The sequence below is a fragment of the Pithys albifrons genome, chromosome 3 (assembly GCF_047495875.1).
Source record: "Pithys albifrons albifrons isolate INPA30051 chromosome 3, PitAlb_v1, whole genome shotgun sequence".
In the NCBI taxonomy this organism is placed as follows: Eukaryota; Metazoa; Chordata; class Aves; order Passeriformes; family Thamnophilidae; genus Pithys; species Pithys albifrons.
Window position 1 is genome coordinate 63,586,266 of NC_092460.1, and position 18,947 is coordinate 63,605,212.

General features: G+C 44.0%; 1 protein-coding gene across 10 annotated transcripts in view; it reads left to right on the plus strand.

Annotated features, from left to right (window-relative positions):
• Window positions 1-16,661: 16,661 nt before the first annotated feature.
• KCNC2 (potassium voltage-gated channel subfamily C member 2) overlaps window positions 16,662-18,947 on the plus strand; it is a 102,815-nt gene continuing 100,529 nt past the window's right edge. For 8 of the 10 annotated variants that reach the window (XM_071552202.1, XM_071552205.1, XM_071552203.1 and 5 more), the window contains exons 1-2: window positions 16,662-17,153; window positions 17,829-18,583. In XM_071552202.1, coding sequence (XP_071408303.1) covers window positions 17,951-18,583 — 633 coding nt within the window. In that variant the 5' untranslated portion in view covers window positions 16,662-17,153; window positions 17,829-17,950. Of the gene's footprint in view, window positions 17,154-17,493; window positions 17,674-17,828; window positions 18,584-18,947 lie in introns of all 10 variants that reach the window. The other 2 variants (XM_071552206.1, XM_071552199.1) reach the window with 2 other exon arrangements.

Genomic DNA, 18,947 nt, shown 5'->3' on the forward strand with positions numbered 1-18,947 from the left:
TTAATGTGTCAGTTCAAATAACTGAAAAATACCAAGTGGAATTTTTATTAGTTTTTTAAAGAATCACCCGCTCTATTTAGACTTGTTCACTTAGGGGAATTGTACCAACAAATACAACTGTAGTTCAGCTTAATGAATGGAAGTAATTGTGAAGTGAGGTATTTTCTTTTTGCAATGGTTAATTTTATGGTTAAGCTTTTAGGAAGATTATTCCACATTTTCCTGTGGAATGGAAAAATTCATAAGTGGATGTTTTCTAAGTGGGCCTGCTTATCAGCAGAAGCTGCATAGGTTACATCTGCTGCAAATTAATTGTTCTTTATGTTGTTCTTATCAAAGAAATATTGAATATATATAAGAATATTACTTTCATAGCTTTGGTAGTCATGTAGTATTTTTTTAATCTGAAGAGAGATCCCTAACAGAGTCATGTAAGATAAATTCTAAAGGTCAAATTTGCCTGAACATACAAGCAGGTACTCTGGTAATGATGTGAAACCTGCTAAATATATAATTTCTATTAACTACAGGGTTGGTTATGCAGATCCTGCTTGACCAGCCTGATTTCCTTTTATGACCAGGTAACCTGCCTGGTTTAGAAGGTAAAGGCTGTAGATGTTGTCTACCTGGACTTTAGTAAAGTGTCCAATACTGCCTCCCATGGCATTCTCCTGAGAAGCTGGCAGCCTATGGCTTGGGTGGGTACACTCTTTGCTAGGGTAAAAACTGTCTTAATGGCCGGGCCTGGAGAGTAGTGGTGAATGGAGCTACATTCAGCTGGGGGCTGGTCATGAGTGGTGTTCCCCAGGGCTCGGTATTGCGGCCTGTCCTCTTTAATATCTTTTGATTATCAATGATCTAAATGAGGGGATTGAATGGCCCCTTATTAAGTTCACAGACTGTGTTGGAGTGTTGGTCTTGCCAGAAGCAGGAAGGCTCTGCAGAGGGATCTGGACAGGCTGGATCAATGGGCTGAGGCCAGTGGTATGAGGTTCAATAAGGCCAAATGCCAGGTCCTGCACTTGGGTAAAAACAGCCCCATGCAAAGCTACAGGCTGGAGGCAGAGTGGCTGGAAAGGACCTGGGGGTGCTGGTTGACCAGCAGCTGAACAGGAGGCATCAGCGTGCCCAGGTGACCAAGAAGGGCAATGACATCCTGTCCTGTATCAGAAATAGTGTGGCCGGCAGGACTAGGGAAACGATTGTCCCTCTGTACTCAGCAAGGGTGAGGCTGCACCTCAAATCCCATGTTCAGTTTTGGGCCTCTCACTTCAAGAAAGATACTGAGTGGCTGGGGCTTGTCCAGAGAAGGACAGTGGAGCTGGTGAAGAGCCTGTACTGTAAGTTGTACGATTAGCAGCTCAGGGAACTGGAGTTTTTCAGCCTGGAGGAAAGGAGGCTTCAGAGGAGGCCTTATCCCCTGTCTACAACTACCTGGAAGGCAACTAGCAACAGGACAAGTAGAATAGCCCTCAGGCTGTGCCAGGGGAGGTTCAGGTTGGAGATCAGGAAAAAAATTTTCACTGGAAGGTTGATTAAGCATTGGAACTGGCTGTCCAAGGGGATGATGGAGTCATCATCCCTAGAAGTGTTTGAGAAATGAGTGGACATGCCATTGAATGCTATGGTTTAGTTGGCATGGTGGTGTTTGGTCAAAGGTTGGACTCAATGATCTTGAAGGTATTTTCCAACCTTAATGATTCTATGATCAGTAGCTGTCTCAAAACATCAGGTACGGTGACTATGGTGAATTTTTAACGGCTTTCACAAAAGTCACTTTTTTCTGCCCACTGTTTTTTATTGAGTAAATTTCAGATGGCAGCAGACAATTCAAAGTAGCTTCTACCTAAGGCTTGCCAACCATTCTTACAGTCAGTAAAATAACATATAACCTGGATTCCAACAAGGGTCTGTGGCATCTGACTTTTTATTAACAGTGGTCTCAATGCCCTGATTAATTGCATTCTGACTTACTTTTGAACATTTAATGAACCTGAATTCTGTTCTTTCATCAATGCTTTGTAGCTTTAAAACTTTCTGGAGATGTCTACTGGGGTTTACTGCCTTTGAATGTGTTTCAAACAAAACTTTTTCTGTATTTGCTACATTTCTCAGAATTGCCCATGTTTTCCAAATTAGAATGTGTTAGTTAAAGTGGGATTCTCAAAGAAGTTTCTTCCTTGAAACTCACTGCATAATAAAACTGTCTTCATACCATCATGATTTACACTTCTGCTAAAAAGTTTTAGCAACTCGCCGCAACTGGGAACATCAGAAGTGCATTATGCTGTGAATATACTTTGTCCTATTAGATGTGCAGGCTCCCAGAAGACAAGGAGAAATTAGTGAAGTGATGTAACTCCTTATTCTCCATGTCTGTAAGTACTTCATAAAATGAATATGCTGTGATACTGTAAGCCAGAATATGTAAGAGCACTTTGAGAAAACAGAACAAAGGCACACCAAGCGAAATTTTCAGTAGCTTCACTTTGTCTGCTAATGGAAATACAGCATCCTTACCTGGGGTAGCTTTGTTGCTGAGAGGAGGTGTTCTCACTGATTCATGGTCAGAACCTCATTTCTCTTCAGTAAGAGTTACTGCTAGCTGATCAAATTGTGTGGGTCTTTGTGGCCAGAACAACAAAAAGATTAAAAATACATCTGCCACTTTGTGTTTGTAGGGAGATGCTGTTTGCTTTTGGATGTGGGTTGTTTTAGTGGTGTTGGGGGTTTTTTTGGTCTTTTTTCTTTTTAATTGTGGGAGAGGTTTTTTCTTTTGAGTTTGGAGGTTTTTCGGTGGGTTTTTGCACTTTGGTTTGATTTTAAGCATGCTGTCTCTAGGTAGTGAAAAAGGAAAGCCTAAAACTGATTTCTGACGTGTTGAACAAAGCAGGTAAGTTTCTGTGGCAGAAAAAGGAAAGGTAGAAAATCACATGTGGGTTTTTTTCTGGATATTACTCTAATAATTTATCCTTTTTCATACTCAGCAATTTAGAGACTGTGATAGTTCAGTACTTCCTTTTCATCTTGTTAACCAGCTTGTCTTTGAGAAACTGAGTCATAACCACTCTTTTAACTGTGAGACATTTCCAGTGATGAAAGAGACAAGTCGTATTTCCTTCCTGGTCTACTTAGGCTATTTTTTCCACAGGGAACTTTTCAAAATATTAACCAAACTCGAAGGCACTGAGGAAGGAAATGTGGTAATATGTTACCTGCATGATGATTATATGAAATATTTTGGTCTGTGGCTCCTGTACTTTTTTGGCACCTGTTTTTGATAGTGAGGAACTCAAGGCTTAAAGATGATAAGAGAGGGAAGGACTTTTGAGAAAAAAAAATCTGTTTAAATATTTTTAGAGCATCTGTTGTGTTTACCTGGAATTTTTAGTATCTGACTACCTGTTTTCTGGTTCTTTTTTTTTTCCTCCTCACTCATGTGTTACATTTTGGATGGAATTCATTGGATTTGTGCACAGAAACATCTGTGTTTGTTGCCGCTGGCAGAATTTTGTGTGCCCAGCATCCTCAGAGAAACAGCTTCAAGATAAAAAAAGGATTATCCATTTCTTTGTGGTTTGATTTTTTTGCAAGCTGCATTCTTACGAAAGATGTTTAGTATTTTAACATCTTTTGCTGGCTGGTGTATTTTTAATTTTTTTTTAGCTAGGTCTTCTGACCTTTTGCTGTTATTTGCTCTCCCAGTTTTAGGAGAAAAGAGGAACTGGAGAAACTCTGAAAAAGGTAGAGGAAAGGGTATTTGGAAGGTGTACTGTCTAGGTATCTAACAAAATGAGGATTCTCACTGTGGAGATTTGACACTGCTTTTGAACTGCCCTTTTGAGTAATCTCAAAGAACCTGTTTGGTGGACTCCTTCCAAGTAGACAAAGACCTGAAAGATTCTGCTCTTGGACTGCTGAGGTCAGGAGGCACAAGCACTGGTGAGAAGGGCTAACCTCGTAGTTGGGAGAGACAAAGCTGCCAGCTTTGGTCCCAGCAGCGATGTCTGCTTGCCTTGCTTACTGGGCTCTTTGGTAACTGCTCCAATGGTGGACTCTTTTTGTAACCCTGGTTGGGAGAGGATTGTGGGAAGAAGACTTCTTGCATACATTTAGCTACCTACCAATGTGCAAAGGTAGAAGCTCATGGAAGATCTGCTTTTTATAGCAGCTTTTTAAAACATCAGTCACAGAGGACTGTCTAGCTGCAGGGAAGTATAATGGAGGGGGCAGAGACTGGGCAGAGAAAAACTAGAGCGAAGACATGAAGAAGGGAGAGGCAGAAGACTTAAACTGGAGATGAAACAGCAAGGGATTGCAAAGACCTCCTTTGTACCAGGGATTTGTGGGGTTTCTTTGAATCATAAAATGGTTAGGGTTGGATGGAACTTTAAAGATCATCTGGTTCCAACAGCCCTGTCATGGGCAGGGACACCTTCCACTAGACCAGGTTGTTTGAAATCCCATCCAACCTGCCTTGAACACTTCAACCTTTTCCCCATATTTGCTTTATGCCACATCTCACATTTGGTTGTAAAAAGGGAATGAAACTTGGCAAGATCCGATTAATATAGGTTCAAAGGGGCTCTATTCCAAAGATAACTCCTGGTAATTCTGATGTACCATTTTTATCTATCTCATTTCTGATGTGGTTGTTGGCATCTACTGAATCACAGAATGGGTCAGGTTAGAAGGGACCACAGTGGGTCATCTGATCCAACCTCCCTGCTCAAGCAGGTTCATTGCAGAACACATTGCACAGGGTTGTGTCCAGGCATTTCTTGAATATCTCCTGTGAGGGAGACTCCACAGCCTCTCTGGGCAATCTGTTCTAGTGCATGGTCACCTGCACTCAACCCTAATACTAGTGGCAGCTTGGGGTTGAGGCTGAGGATTGCAGCAACATGGGTGGCCCAGATTATAAATGTGTGGAAGGAGCAATGCTTGTGCTGTGCCATGCTCTCCTGGTCATGCCTTTTGCAGCCCTGGTATCCCTGGTGCTGTAGGCTCTGTTTCTCTGCACCTCAACCCTAATGGCAGCTTAAGGCTGTGTCTGAGGTCCCCAGCACCATGGGTGGCCCAGATTAGAAAGGTGTGCAGTTCCATGCTCTCCTTGACATGTCTTTTGAAGCCTTAGTGTCCTTGGAGCTGTAGGCTTTGTGACTGAACCCTAACTGTAATGGTTGCTTGGGGCTGAGGCTGAGGTCCTCAGCACCCTGGGTTGCCCAGATCAGCGGTCACAAAATTTGCCTTGGGAGGAAAATGCCATAGATGTTAACCTGCTTTACACTGCTTTATAGTTCACATGGGGAAACCCCATTCTGCTATAGGAAAGCACAGTTAAATGGTGGTGGAAACTAAGCAGTAGCTTCAGGGATGTATCTTAAAGCAATATTTCTTTTTCTTACAACCTGTGTTGAGTAAGTGAACATTTAATGACTCCTATGTCTTATTATGGGATCCTATGATTTGTCTTGGCATGAATTAAATTCTGCACTCACACTGGTAAAATTATTCCCCAGAAATAATTTCTTTTGACAATAGCATTTGCCTTGCAGATGCTAGTGATTAACTGCAAGTGTCAGTTGTGAATACTGCAGTTGTTTTGATCCACTAGACGTTCTTGGCTTCTTCTTTCTCAAGTGTTTCATGACCAAAGGGAGCAGCAACAGAAGTCAAACTAATGTTTTTATTTTTCCTTTAGAACCATCATTTTGGAAGTGCCTGATACAGCAAAACAGTTTAGACCAAGTTATACTCTGTGTTTTATGGGTTTAATATGCTTTTGAGAAATATCTGTTCTAGATACTGTTGTTGCATAGATCCAAGAAACCATAGGGAAATAAGCATTCCAAAAAGCTAGTTTATTTATTTATTAAAACCAGCACAGTGAGAAGGGAATCACTTGTCAGTGCCAGATAATTAATTTTCCATATTCCTTGTGTTCTTTTCTGATACTTTGTCCCTTTTTGAGACTATGTGATTTCTACATTCTCTTTCCAATTTTATCTTGGTATGCCTCCCAAGTCTTGTCTTTTGGGAGCATCCTTCTTGGAAATGAACTTCTTCAGTAGCAGCCATAGTGCTAAAAATGTTCTGAAGTAAATTGAAATATGACGTAACCTCCAGCAAAGAAAAATCTCTAGGGGAAAGGATAGGAGACAGGGCAGATAAAAGTGGGATGACATTCCTAGTAATTAATATTTGGTGTTCATTCATATCTCTTGGCTCTTCCCTCTTCCTTCAGGAATCCCAGCCAAGAAACAAAGCCTACGCTGTATTGGGTAGGTATATTGGTCAGTGTAAATACTCCTCCTTCACATAAAGTCAGAGGAAACCTGTCTGGAATTTTACAAGGTTGTCTACTCCATTATCCTATATTATCTGAAAAGAACCTACCAAAATCTCATCTGTGATAGAAACTTCACCATGTTCCCAGATGATCTGTTCTATTGCTTCACTGTACTTCATGTTAGAAGAAGTTGCCTAATAATTGACCTGAATATCTCTTGCTATGGTTTAAGCTGATTACTGTTTCTGCTATCCCATCCTTTCCTTATGTAACAGCTTTGAAAACTGTTACTACATCCCCTTTGATCTGCAGCTTGCTAAGTATGGCTGTTAGGAAAATTGCATTAATTGAACAAATTGAAAATCATTCTCATGTTTCTCTCCTCAGTGCCAGTTGGTGCCTTTCTTGTGTTGATTGCAATGCCCCACACTAGGCACAATGCTCTGGTTAAGGTTTTGCCAGTGAGGTACTTACATTACAGATCTTATTTTTATATCAGTATGTCTTTCCCCCTCCCTCCCTCCCTCCCTCCCTCCCTCCCTCTCTCCCTCCCTCCCTCCCTCCCTCCCTCCCTCCCTCCCTCCCTCCCTCCCCCCCTCCCTCCCCCTCCCTCCCCCTCCTTTCACAACAACCTGATTTTATTAAATATTGCTGATGTTGTGATGAATTTTAACCCACAAGTTTTCTTTTCAAGAACTGATTTTTCTTGCATATTTCACTTGAAGTGAAACGATGAAGTTCTGCCATGCTTTGAAGTATGGGGAGGTGTTTCTTCTGGAAAATCTGGCCTCAGGTGTCTCAGTTGTGTGGAAGCCTTGTGCTTATGCTTCTCCTTGGATTGCTGACAGGCTCACATCAGTCTTACCTGAGACTAGAAGTATTATTTCTCCTTTCTAGTTTTGCTTCATAGGATATATATCAGTGAAATTCACAGCATCAACATGGAATCTTTTAATGGAAAATAAAGAAGAACCAAACAATTACTGTTTTTTAAATTTTTTTTTAATAGCAGGCCTGAGGGTAAAGGGAATCTGAACCCAAATGTAAGGTGTTTAACAGCAGCTTTTTCAGACACTGTTTGTAAATGGTCTCTTATGCAATTAACAAGCATAACGAATAATTATATATGAAAGTATTTATTAGAATAGGTTTTAGCACTGCTTATTTTTGGTATCATAGGGAAAATCTTTTGTCTAAACTGAAATTTCTTTCTTAGACTTCGAGTTTTGTAGTAATCCCTTTTGCTGTCTGATGTGCAGAAATGCAAGTAAACCACCTTCAGTCTACAGTTAAAACTTTGCTTCTCTTCATCATTGTTCAAGATGTAGGGTGTCTATTATTTCCTGCTCCTCTGTTTTTAATTCTTTTGCTGCCTTTAGCCTAGTGAACTGAAAGGTTTTGTTCAGTCAACATGGTGAGAGTGCTGTTACCAGGTGAGATTTTTCTTCAGCCTTGTTGTCAACTTACTACTGTATTAATGTCTGAAATGCCTTCCTTCTCCTCCCCAGTGAATTAACTACCATAAATAATACATAAAACTATGAACTGCCTTTCACCCTGAACAAACAGCCCAAAAGGTTGCTTTAAACAGGATTATGTCAAGATTACTAACTTGTGAGTATTCCTTTGGCTTAATTGCCTTTTTCTCTCACTAAAATGAAAGAAATAGTAAAAACCATAGCTGTATGAGCTTCAAATAATCATGGACTTCAAACTGTTCCTTTGCACTTTGACTTCAAAGATAGTATTTTTGATAGCTTGTTAGATTGACTTGTGCTTTTGGGCTGTAGAGACTATTTGATAGCAACAGTGAATGTAGGCTGTGAATTCATAACTCATATCTACGAGCAGTTTAAAGGTGGGAAAAGGTGGTTCTGACACTTAAATAAACAATGCAGAATGATGACAACATACTCAGTTTAGACAGAGTTTTGATTGCTGGTTTCCAATATCTGTCCTGGTAAAAAGTGTTCAGAAGCATCAAACAAAAATTGGCATGGTAAGTGTGAGTTTAGTGATCTAATAAAATGTTAGTGGAGTCTGGTGTCATATCTTTGTGCTGCTGGAAATGCCCTGTGTCAGCTCTGTACCATGAAGCTGATTGTCCTGTTGCCAAAACAGGACATGGTGATGCTTTTCCTGTAGGAGAAATGGTTGACCATTGGTCTTCTTGCCCATCTATATTTTTGAATGTGTTTTGCCTAAGGGAAGGGCTGGTTGGCTGTAGGATGGAAGCTGACATGTGAAACCTCCTGAGCAATTTTCAAAATTAATATTAAAAGCCTAAGTCAAGGAGTTATTAAAAAATGTAAATGAACCTGATAAGCAGTGTTGGGTTTTTTTCCCAAGATCAGCATAATATTCACATTAATTGTGATACTGCTAGATTTTAAATTAGTGCTTCCTTTTCTGGGGGAGGAGTAACAATCTTTCAGTCACAGTAGTGGGAGAAGCCTAAGTGTACACTTAAGATGGCAGTTCTGCATTCACAGCATCTCTTTTAGCATTTTGTCTCCCACTGTGCCTCTCTTTTTGAAAGGTTTTGAGCTGGGACATGTCAGCTATTGCTTCATTAATGTGCTTTCCAGCTTTGAAGAGCATAAAAGATATGTGATGGGCTCAGTTGGGCACAATGCAACCTATTATATTGGGATACAATCCTTGCCTCAGATAGTGTCAAATATGAGTTGAAAAAGGTATGAGAGAGAGAGAGGAGATGAAGATGGGAGACGGGGAATATTAATCATATGAACTGCTAACATTTAATAGGAAACAGCTCAGATTGCATCTTGCTTAACAAATATCTATGATTACAATGTGTAGAATAGGAAGATTATTGACAAGTCAGAGCAAATCTTTATCTCTGCATAGGTTAGCTGCTATGCTAAGGTAGGTCCCCAGATAGTTAGGATGTTAAAATTTTATGAGAATGTCCTTCTTTAGGTAATTTTCAAGCAGATCTTTAGAATCCCTCCTATTTTAGAAAGCTTCTTTGAATCTCCCATGTGATACTTCTTAGGTGCCTACAGTTTTATAAAAAATGGTTGTTACATGATATGGGAATGCTTCTTTTTTTTTTTTTGTGTGTATGGTGTCTACTTCAATCTTTTGAAAAAGCAGACGAGAACTTGAGCGGAACATAAAGACACTAAGGGACTTCCCTGTGCATGCCTGGCCAGCAGCTGTCTTGCCAACTTAAATGATGTTCCTCACTGCAGCGGTGGCAAATTGACTTCTTTTTGCCCAGTCATGTTAACTGCCAAATTGCAAGCTATGTAGAAGAGTAAAGGTTACAAAACAGACACCCTGAAATCCCACTGAAAGTTGATAGGAAGCTTGTACCCATGCTGTGGCATATGTGGTCCGATTTTGAAGTGAAAAGATCTTAAAAGGGATATTAAACTCTCAGGTCGTTTTAGCCTGCATGCTTTCAAGTTGTAGGGGGGTAAAGGTGTTAGAGCAACCCATTCTCAAGAACTATGTCATAAGTGGTTGTGGCAGTGTCTGGGTTAGTCCCTGGCAGGAGTGTGCTGCTTAACTTTAGGCAGCTGCTTTAGGTACCTCTGTTGCCACACTCTTTAGGCTACCTGCTTATTCTGCAGAAGTAGAGCATTCCAGACCTGTAAGAGGTGTCATTCTCTTTGTGGGTATGTAAAAGCTTAGGGAAATCACCATAGCCAAAGTGACTAACAAAAGTGAGGAGGGTATTCACTCTTCCTATAGGACACAGAGATTGTTCCCAGTGCACTTTCTATTGTTGGGCAGATCAGATCAGTTCAGGACCTAAAACCTGTCCCTGTTCCGAGTTCCTTCTACAAGAGGTATGAAGGCCTCATAGAAGACTGCTGCTGCCCCGATGGCCCCCTTCCTCCAGTCGAAAGACATCTCTTTACATCTCTATTTGCACTCACATGCACAAGACAGCTGGGTGGCTGGGGCTAGTGTTTTGTTGGCTGTGTTGTATGTACCTCCTGCCTCTGACCTAAGTGGTGTGTTCAACAGCATCTGCTGCAACAGCAGTCCCAGAGCCTGCACCTTCCCCCTTGCTGCAAACCAGTCGGGTTTTTTTCCCTTAAGGAAGGCTTAGAGCTATTAGAGCACTGCAGTCCAAAACAAACTGAGATAAGATCTCAAGAATATCAAATGTTGCTGAGGTGTTTGCGCAATCAGCGTGGACACGGCATGTTCTTTGACATCTAAGTGTAACAGTCAACATGACTAATGTGTTTTTACTCTGTGACTAAGTATATAAGCTGACTTATTCAAAGACGTGGAAAAGCTGCAGTTTTACAACCTTGTCATATTTTCCTTAATACTGAGAAGGGCTAGTAACTGACAGGCTGTTTCTGCAGACTTCTTTACCTCAGCATGACCTTGCACAGCTCTTTAGGGCTTGCTGGCACCTTGTACCCTGAAGAGGAAATGCTGATGATGCTACCTGTGATGGATCTGATATTTCCTGTTTGGCTCTCCCCTGCCAGGTATGGTAATGGCCCAGTTTACAGGTCGTAGCAGAAATCTGTGCCAGCACCTGAAACTTTGGTAAGTAAGACTGAAGCACAAGCAGAGGAGATGCAGTGTTTATCTCTTGAGAATACTGTTCTGTTTCCATAGCAGTAGACAGCTCAGTCCAGATTTGGGCAATCTTGTCTGTAAAGTAGCATGAAAAAGATTTGGAGAGGAAAAATTTGACTGCAGCTGAATGGAGGCAGTCAAAATTAATCAAGCTTGCATACACTGAGATCTGGTCTGCTATATGAGACCGCAGATGCTATGAAGAAACTTCTTTGCTTCCTGTATAGCTCAGGCATCTGATTTCAAATCTGCCTGCCTCAGACAGTGAGGCTCTGTGGGAAATTCCTGCACCTTGAAAGCTAGCAGTTGCCCTTCTGACAGGTAAAGTATAGCTACTCACAGTAGGATGACAAAACTATTGCAAAAAATAATTATTGAACTTTGAATAAATAGTAGAAAACTATTGTTACAAAGTCTATTCTGTGCCCTGATAATTAAATTGCTATTGCTTCAAGGGATGCCTCCAAGATCATGAGTGCAAACATCTTCAGAAGATAATCTCTTAGAGCATGTCCCTGCCTTCTTGAGGTATGTGTATTATGGTTTCTTCTTAAAAAAATTATTGAAATAATGGAGTTTACTAGTCATGGAAAGGAGGAAAGTGATAAATGGGATAGGTTTCCAGTTAAACTTTGGTGAAACACAGAAACTAGGTGTAACAATGCCAGTGATCTCAAAACCCCTCTAGTCCTTTTAGTGTGTTTCCATTGATTTTGATGGCGTGTGAAGGAGAGTTTGCTGACTTCCTCAAATAAATCACTGTCATATGTGGATTAGGAGAAGATTAGTAAAAGCTAGCATTAACTGAAACATCAAACTACTTCCAGAATATTGTACTGAATGGACCTAATCTTATAAAACACAGACTAGCTACTCAAGAACAGTTTGAATAACAGTTGAGGTAGTAGATAAGTGTGTGCTGGATGATAGATAATATGGTCTCTTTAATTTTTTTCCCTAGCAGTCAAATTATGCCCAAATCAGATTGATCACTTCAAAGACTTAGAAACGAAATAATGCTTTAAATTTCTTTGCAAGGTTGTTTAGTGGCACATGTACCATCCCCTTGTAAATTGGGTGTTTCTTAATAGAGTCTTTGCCAATTAAATGAAAATGGCAGACGTTTCAGAGGAAACTGTTACAGATGTTTTTGTTTTGTTTAGGTTTTTTTGTTGTTGATTTGTTTGTGGGGGGGGTTGTTTCTTTTCTGAAGAGATTGCTAAATTAAATAATAAGGCCCTTCTTTTTGGACAGGCTTAGTTCTTTCAGGGCATGCTCTTCTGTAGCTGAAGAAAACTAATCATCCTGCATCTTCTTGGTGATTGTTGATTATTTACATTAAGGGAGTGCTTAAGACTTGCAACCAGATGAGGCCCTCATTATACTGACACAAAGTTTCATTGATGTGTTGTGCAAAAACTTCAGTCAAATGAGTGAGATGGATAAAAAACAGAAAATCACAGAAATTTTAGGAAGAGCATTTCCCAAAGTTTTCATGAGACTGCCAAGAAGGCGAAGCCAAAGCAGTGGAGGCTAGCTCAGTTCTGCTGGCCATGCTGTAGGACAAGATACGTGGCTTTGGCATTTCCCCATTTTCCATGTCTCTGTGCTTTCTGCTTACAAATGGAAAGTTTTCTCCTTTTGAATAAGGGAAGCTTGGACTCAAGAGCTGTTTGGAGGTACTGCATTAATTTCCCTGTCTCTTGGGACTCTGTATGCTTGACTAGAACATTCCAAGACCTTTTTTTTTCCTCCAGTCTCTGTAAGTACAAAGAGCACCTGAAAGAAGCTCAGTCCATGTATTTACATTCTACTTAAACTAAAGAGTAAATGCCTGTTGATTGAGCTCAGTACTGTTCTCATGGTTTACTAAGTCATCTTTACAGACACTGTCTTGCTGGGAGGTGACAAACCCTCAGAAGTGGCATCATGTGCTTGCAAGTTGGGAATGAGAAAAACACATCACTGACCTTTAACTTAAATTGAAGCAAATTTTTAGGATAGATGAAAAATTCACTTAAACTATTTCAGCATTAGGCACTAAAAAAATGTAACTGTAGACACAGCCTGAGGCAATACCTCCTTTTATAAGCAGTATGTAATACCCTAAAGCTCTTGAGAAAATCTGCATCCCACAAACCATGAATCAGCTCTGACAAAGCTACTTGAATTACTGCAGAAACAGGTGAGTAATCCTTCTTTCCACCATCTTGCATTGCTAATACCTTTGGCATTAGTAATTGGTGGGAGCCAACAGGCATCCCAGGGTCACAAAGGCAGTGCCTAGAAGATTCTGGTGTGGTTGACCTCTGGGCAAAGGCCATGTATGGTCTACTCCTGATTTAGAGGAACAGTGGAATCAAATGTGAAGACTGACAGGTTCTAAGAAAGAAGCAGGTCAGAGCATGTACTTTGGAGAGCAGGTACTTGTGAGAGCAGGTGCTTTGGATCTGGAAGTTATGAGGCTGGTTGGAGGAGATGATCCACTGGAAGGGCTCCACTAGCAGTATGTGTTCTTGTAGCATCACAGGCAAAACAGTCCTGAGTTTGGGGATTTCCACCCTGAAGCACAGCAGCTTTCCCCTTCTTTCGAAGAGAGAAACACAATGCCTATTTTAATGTATGTACACTTTACAATTCCATCCCCACCACCAGGAAAGGCAAAGACCTAACCATGTTGCATGGATTGTCCTGGGGATTACTAAATAGGCAATGCAATTAGTGCTCACCTGTTTTTTTTCTGTTGTGTCTTTTCAGGAGGCCCCAATCTTGGGTTCCCTATTCTTAATTGCCTTGATAAATGAAATATGAAGACCTTTTCCAGTTTTTCATTTTTTAGTGAGAGATACTCTATTCCCCAGAATTTCACAATGACCTCAGATCTGGGGTGGGGGAAAGCAGAAGAAACACATCTGTCTCTCTGCAGCCTCTCATTTGGTGACTCCTGCTTGCTATGGTGGGACTAAGAGTAGGCCGATTTCATGACAGCATTCACGTTTGGTACATGTCTGGTCCAATCTCCGTTTTATTTATATTTCTCTACAATGAGACCTTTTTTTGAACAGTGCTGTTACTGATCAAACCAAGCTTCTATTTTGAGTGCATTAATTAAAAATGCAATTGTGCACTGGAATTTAAAAATAATGACAACTTTCTGCTGGCTTTGTTTTGAGCCTCATACAATTTAACTATACCATGGCTCCTTACAGTTGTATTTCAGAGACCTTTACTTAATCTATTAATTCGGGGTTTTTTTGTGGTTCAGATTAGGGTTCTAGTTTACCAGCAGTGTACTTCAGTATAACGTGGCTGTCATGTTCTGCAAGATCTGTAATGAATTAGTATATATAACTGTAAATAGTAGAGATGATTATAAATAAAAGAAAAAGTACATGAAAGAAATAAGTAGAAGCCTAAAATATGGTAATGACAGTGGGTATAAAAAATAATTAGTTAATTTACTTAATAATCACCTACATTGATATAAATAACATTTTGTCTGTGTTGCACTATCCTGAATTATAGTTTTCCATTATAAAATTATTTGTTGTTTCCCAGTTACAGCATCATATGAAAAATATGAAACGATGATCTGCACTAGAAAAACTTGGTGGCTTCAGCCTCTCATGTCGTCCTCAGGAAGGCAGATGTTATCTGGCCGGGTTAATGTACCCAGGGATTCATTAGTTAAGAGGGGGCAGAGCTCCTTCAGAAGGTGATTCAGAGCATGATTTTAACTGGAGTGTACTGCATTTGTCCTTAAATTTGCTTTTCTTTTGCACAAGTCCTTTCTTCCATTTACTCCTATTGTTAGACAGCTAGTAACCCAATGACTTTGCATTGCAATACTCAAGCTTACAAGAATGATTGCTGCTAGTAAGTAAAATGCTCATTTGGCTTGGGTTTCTCACAGCAATCTTCATATTTAATTTTACTGCTCTATTGGTTAAAACAATGACATAGGACCTTTTCCTTTGTAAAGAATTTCTTATCCAGCAGGGAAAATTGGTTGTGCATCGTTCAGTGTCACTCAGTTCCTGAAAGAAAGTGACAGATCCTGAGCTACAGATATGTTTCCACTTCCCTTTTAAATGTATATATTTGAGAGTATGTGTAAATAGTTTTCTGTTTTATTGTTTGGGTTTTTTGTTTGTTTCTTTTTGGTTTGGGTCAGTTTGGTTTAGGTTTTTTTTCCCCATTTGCAGATATATTTCATGGTAAGCCTCACTCAGTATGACAGTAATGATTTTGTTTATAAGATGACATCCTTGTTAGGTTTCACAGGATGTTGGGTGGGTTGTGTTTTGTGGTTGATTTTTTTGTTTTGTTTGTTGTTTTTTTTTTTGAGGGGGTCTGTGTTGTTGATTTTGTTATTGTTGGTTTGGATTTTTGTTTTGTCCTCATTTGTGTGGGCCTTTTCTGGAGGGCAGTGCTTGTCTTGTAACTTGAGCACAGATGTGGTACTTGAGCAGACAGGGACAGTTCTGAAGAAAGTCCTGGTATTCTACGATGATTCAGTCTGTGTAGTGTTTTGGCAGCTACTGCCACCCCATGGTTTGCCATACTGGATGAATGCTGCAGAGTTTTACTACATTGAATTTCTCCAGAAACCTCTTTCAGGTCAGAGAGAAGACAATGAATATTGATTTTGTCTTACTCCCTCCTTTATGTTCCCTTTCTCGAAAAATCCTGTCTGCAAATGAAAATCAAGTATGGCATGAGTGGCCAAAGGTGGTATTAGGGTGGAAGAGTTCTTTCCACTGTATTTACAGCTATGTAATTGAATATTAACTTTGGTTCCCAGGATTTTAACTATTTGATTATATCTGTTTTGGCAGGGTATATTTTGCCCTTTTGGGGGGAACTTCATACATCTGTAGAAAGCCTCTGAAACCCATTTCTTAAAGTTGCTGCTGCTTTGGGAGTCTGTGTTTACATCATGGATGCCACATATAGACAGATCTGGGTTAAAGCAATCTGGTCTAAACAGTGTCCTCTGAGCATCACTTCCAGCAGAGCTTTGCCCTCCAGACGCCAGCAAGTGCCCAGCCGAAGGCTCTGATGCGGAAAGTTTCAGATACCATTATTCCACTCATTTCCCTCCATCAAACCAGGGAATACCCGTGGAGGAAGATTTTTTTTTCTTGTGAGCAAGTAGCAAGAGGGATCACCTTTCATGTTCTATATCTTCTCTTTGGGGCTGGAAGCTTCTTTCCCTTTGGCCAACCCAGCTGAAACCAGGCATCAATGTAGGCTGTAGAAATAAATTCAGCTCACTTGTAGGCAGAGACATTGGACTTTCAAGTATTATAGTCCAGAGGCTTTAGTATGTCTCATATATTATTGGTAACTCTCAACTTCTATCCACTAACCCCCATCCTTAAACCTATGCAGTGTACGAAGTGGGAAGTGCACCCACTGCTCTTTATGTGTTTTTCTGAGCTGCTAGGAAAGTTGGATCCCCGCTCCTTCAGCTGCACCCCCACCCCCTGCTGCCGAGCTGCACTGGAACTGGCTCTGGGGGCTCCCGCAAGCCGGGACGTTCCCCGCCGCCGCGGTCAGCCGGCGCCCTGCGCATCCCCTGCCCCGCATGCCGGTGTTATGCGGGCGCTGTGTTACCGTCGCCTGGGGGCTGATCAGCTCCTCTCCGCAGTCACCTGTAGCTAGCGCTGCTTTTTCCTCATTGCTCCGAAAAACAGCTATTCTCAGACCCGGTCCGATTCTGCATGTTTTACTTAAGCGAACCAAATGACCATGTGACGAGAGCGGAGGTGGCGTTGCCTCTTTCGGAAACATGCGATGTTCGCTTTCGCTGTCCCCTCCCTGTGCCCCCCGGGGCTAGGAGCAGGGGGCTGGTGAGTGCTGAGGGCTGGCTGCGCTGCCCCTGCCCCCGCCCCGGGGAGGAGCTTCGGCCCCGAATGAGGGACGATTTCACCTTTGGGTTTGTGTTCCTGAAGCGGTGTTGGGGCTACGGCCGTCCGGGTCCCCGAGGTGGTCCGGTTCGCTCCTCATGGGTCTGTGCTCAGCCAGCGATCCCCGCTTCCAGCCCCGACGTGGAACGGCCGCATCCCCCCTGTAAAATGAGGGGAGCGGGATCTCCTCGCGGGCGGCGGGAGCTGCTGTTACGCCTGTCGGAGTTGAGCATGGAGGGAGGTAAAACAGCCACCTGAACGCGGAGAAACACCCGAACCGACAACAAGTAGTCTCGCCTGGCAAGGCGGCACAGACAGCGGCTAGGGCCGGAGCGCGCCCGGGAAGAGAAGCCGCCGTCGTTCCCCTGGCCAAGGTAGCGGCGGGGCGGCGGGAGGGACCGGCGGGGGAGTGGGGGGGACCCGCGGCGGCGCTGAGCCCACCTGCCCTTCGAGATGCGCGCTCGCCTTCGCGATTTGTCTGAAAAAGTGGCAAGCCAAGCTCCGCACAGGCAGCTTTTCCCGGGGTGTGCCTGCTGCCTGTGTTTATGGGGTTCTTGGTATTTCTTCTCCAGAAGCAGCCCCTTTCTCCCTCACCCATTGGAGGGGGAGAAGGGAAATAGCTAAGACGCCTTTTTTCCCCCCTCGTTAAGCTGTTAGGATAATAAAAGATAGATGCCCATTAAATAATTAACAACGCACTTTCTGTTCCATCAGCTCGGTTCACGCAGCCCCGCGAGGGAGAAGGGGGTGGTGGCGGATCCGTACGCGGGAGAAGCAGCAGCAGTGCCATGTCGGTAGCCTGCTTCCAGGGAAAACGGGAGGCAGCCCGCAGCAGTGCCCAGGGCGGGCAGGCGCCAGAGCCCTCCGTGGAGGAGCGTGCGGAGGTGCCCGGCGGTGGGTGGCGGGGCCGGCCGGGAGGACTCTCCCGGGTGCGAGTCGGCGGGAGATTTTGGGGATGGAGGGGGGTAGGACAGGCAGTGAAGGCAGGGAAAGCCCCCGTGCGTGGTGCCCCGGGGACTTCTACTCGATTTCTTCTCTTTGCGTTTAAGGTAGAAGCTCGTTCCCCGCGGACCTGCCGGCGACCGGCTGCCCCCCGCCCAGCGACCAGCGCTCCCACCTAATCCCCGCCGCCGCCTCCCGCGCTCTCCCTAGTCATGTCCCACCCGGAGCGATGGGGAAGCTCGAGGACAACGAGAGGGTGATCCTCAACGTGGGGGGCACGCGGCACGAGACCTACCGCAGCACCCTGAAGACCCTGCCGGGGACTCGCCTGGCTCTGCTGGCCTGCGAGTCCCAGAGCGAGTCCCCGGGCGGCGAGGAGCCGCCGTCGCCCCCCAACCCAGCGCCGCCGCCGGCCGGCGGCTGCCCGGAGCCCGGCAGCGGCTGCAGCCCCCGGGGTAGCGGCGGCGCCAGCGAGTTTTTCTTCGACCGGCACCCAGGGGTCTTCGCCTATGTGCTCAACTACTACCGCACCGGCAAGCTGCACTGCCCCGCCGACGTCTGCGGGCCCCTCTTCGAGGAGGAGCTGGCCTTTTGGGGCATCGACGAGACCGACGTGGAGCCGTGCTGCTGGATGACTTACCGCCAGCACCGTGACGCCGAGGAGGCCCTCGACATCTTCGAGGCACCCGACCTGCTGACGGGCGAGCCGCCCCCCGACGGCGACGACGATGACCTAGCCGCCAAAAGGCTGGGCATCGAGGACGTTGGGGCGGCCGCCGACGGCAAGGGCGGGCGCTGGCGGCGGCTGCAGCCCCGGGTCTGGGCTCTCTTCGAAGACCCCTACTCCTCGCGGGCCGCCAGGGTAAGCGCCGCCGGCCGGCGCTCCTGCCCGCGGGGCTGTGGAGGGCGAGGGTCTTCAGGGCCCCCTGGAGCGGGAGGCAGACATTGGGGCATCAGGGGAAGCGTGCCTTGCTTGGGGTGTGCCTGCAAAGTGATGCTTTGGTGGGCCACTGCATGGGGGGACATGGGTCCCTGTGGGTTGGTGGTGCTTTCCTCTCTGCATCTGCAGTCAGTGTCAGGCAGGATGAGGGCCCGTCTGTGCCAGCATTCTCCACGTAGGAGTGTGCATGGGGTGAGGTGGGAGCTGTGTCCCGAGAAGCCTGTGAGTGAACCAGGATCACCCCACCTGGCCTGGGTGGGGGTGTGGAATTGCACTCCCTCGGAGA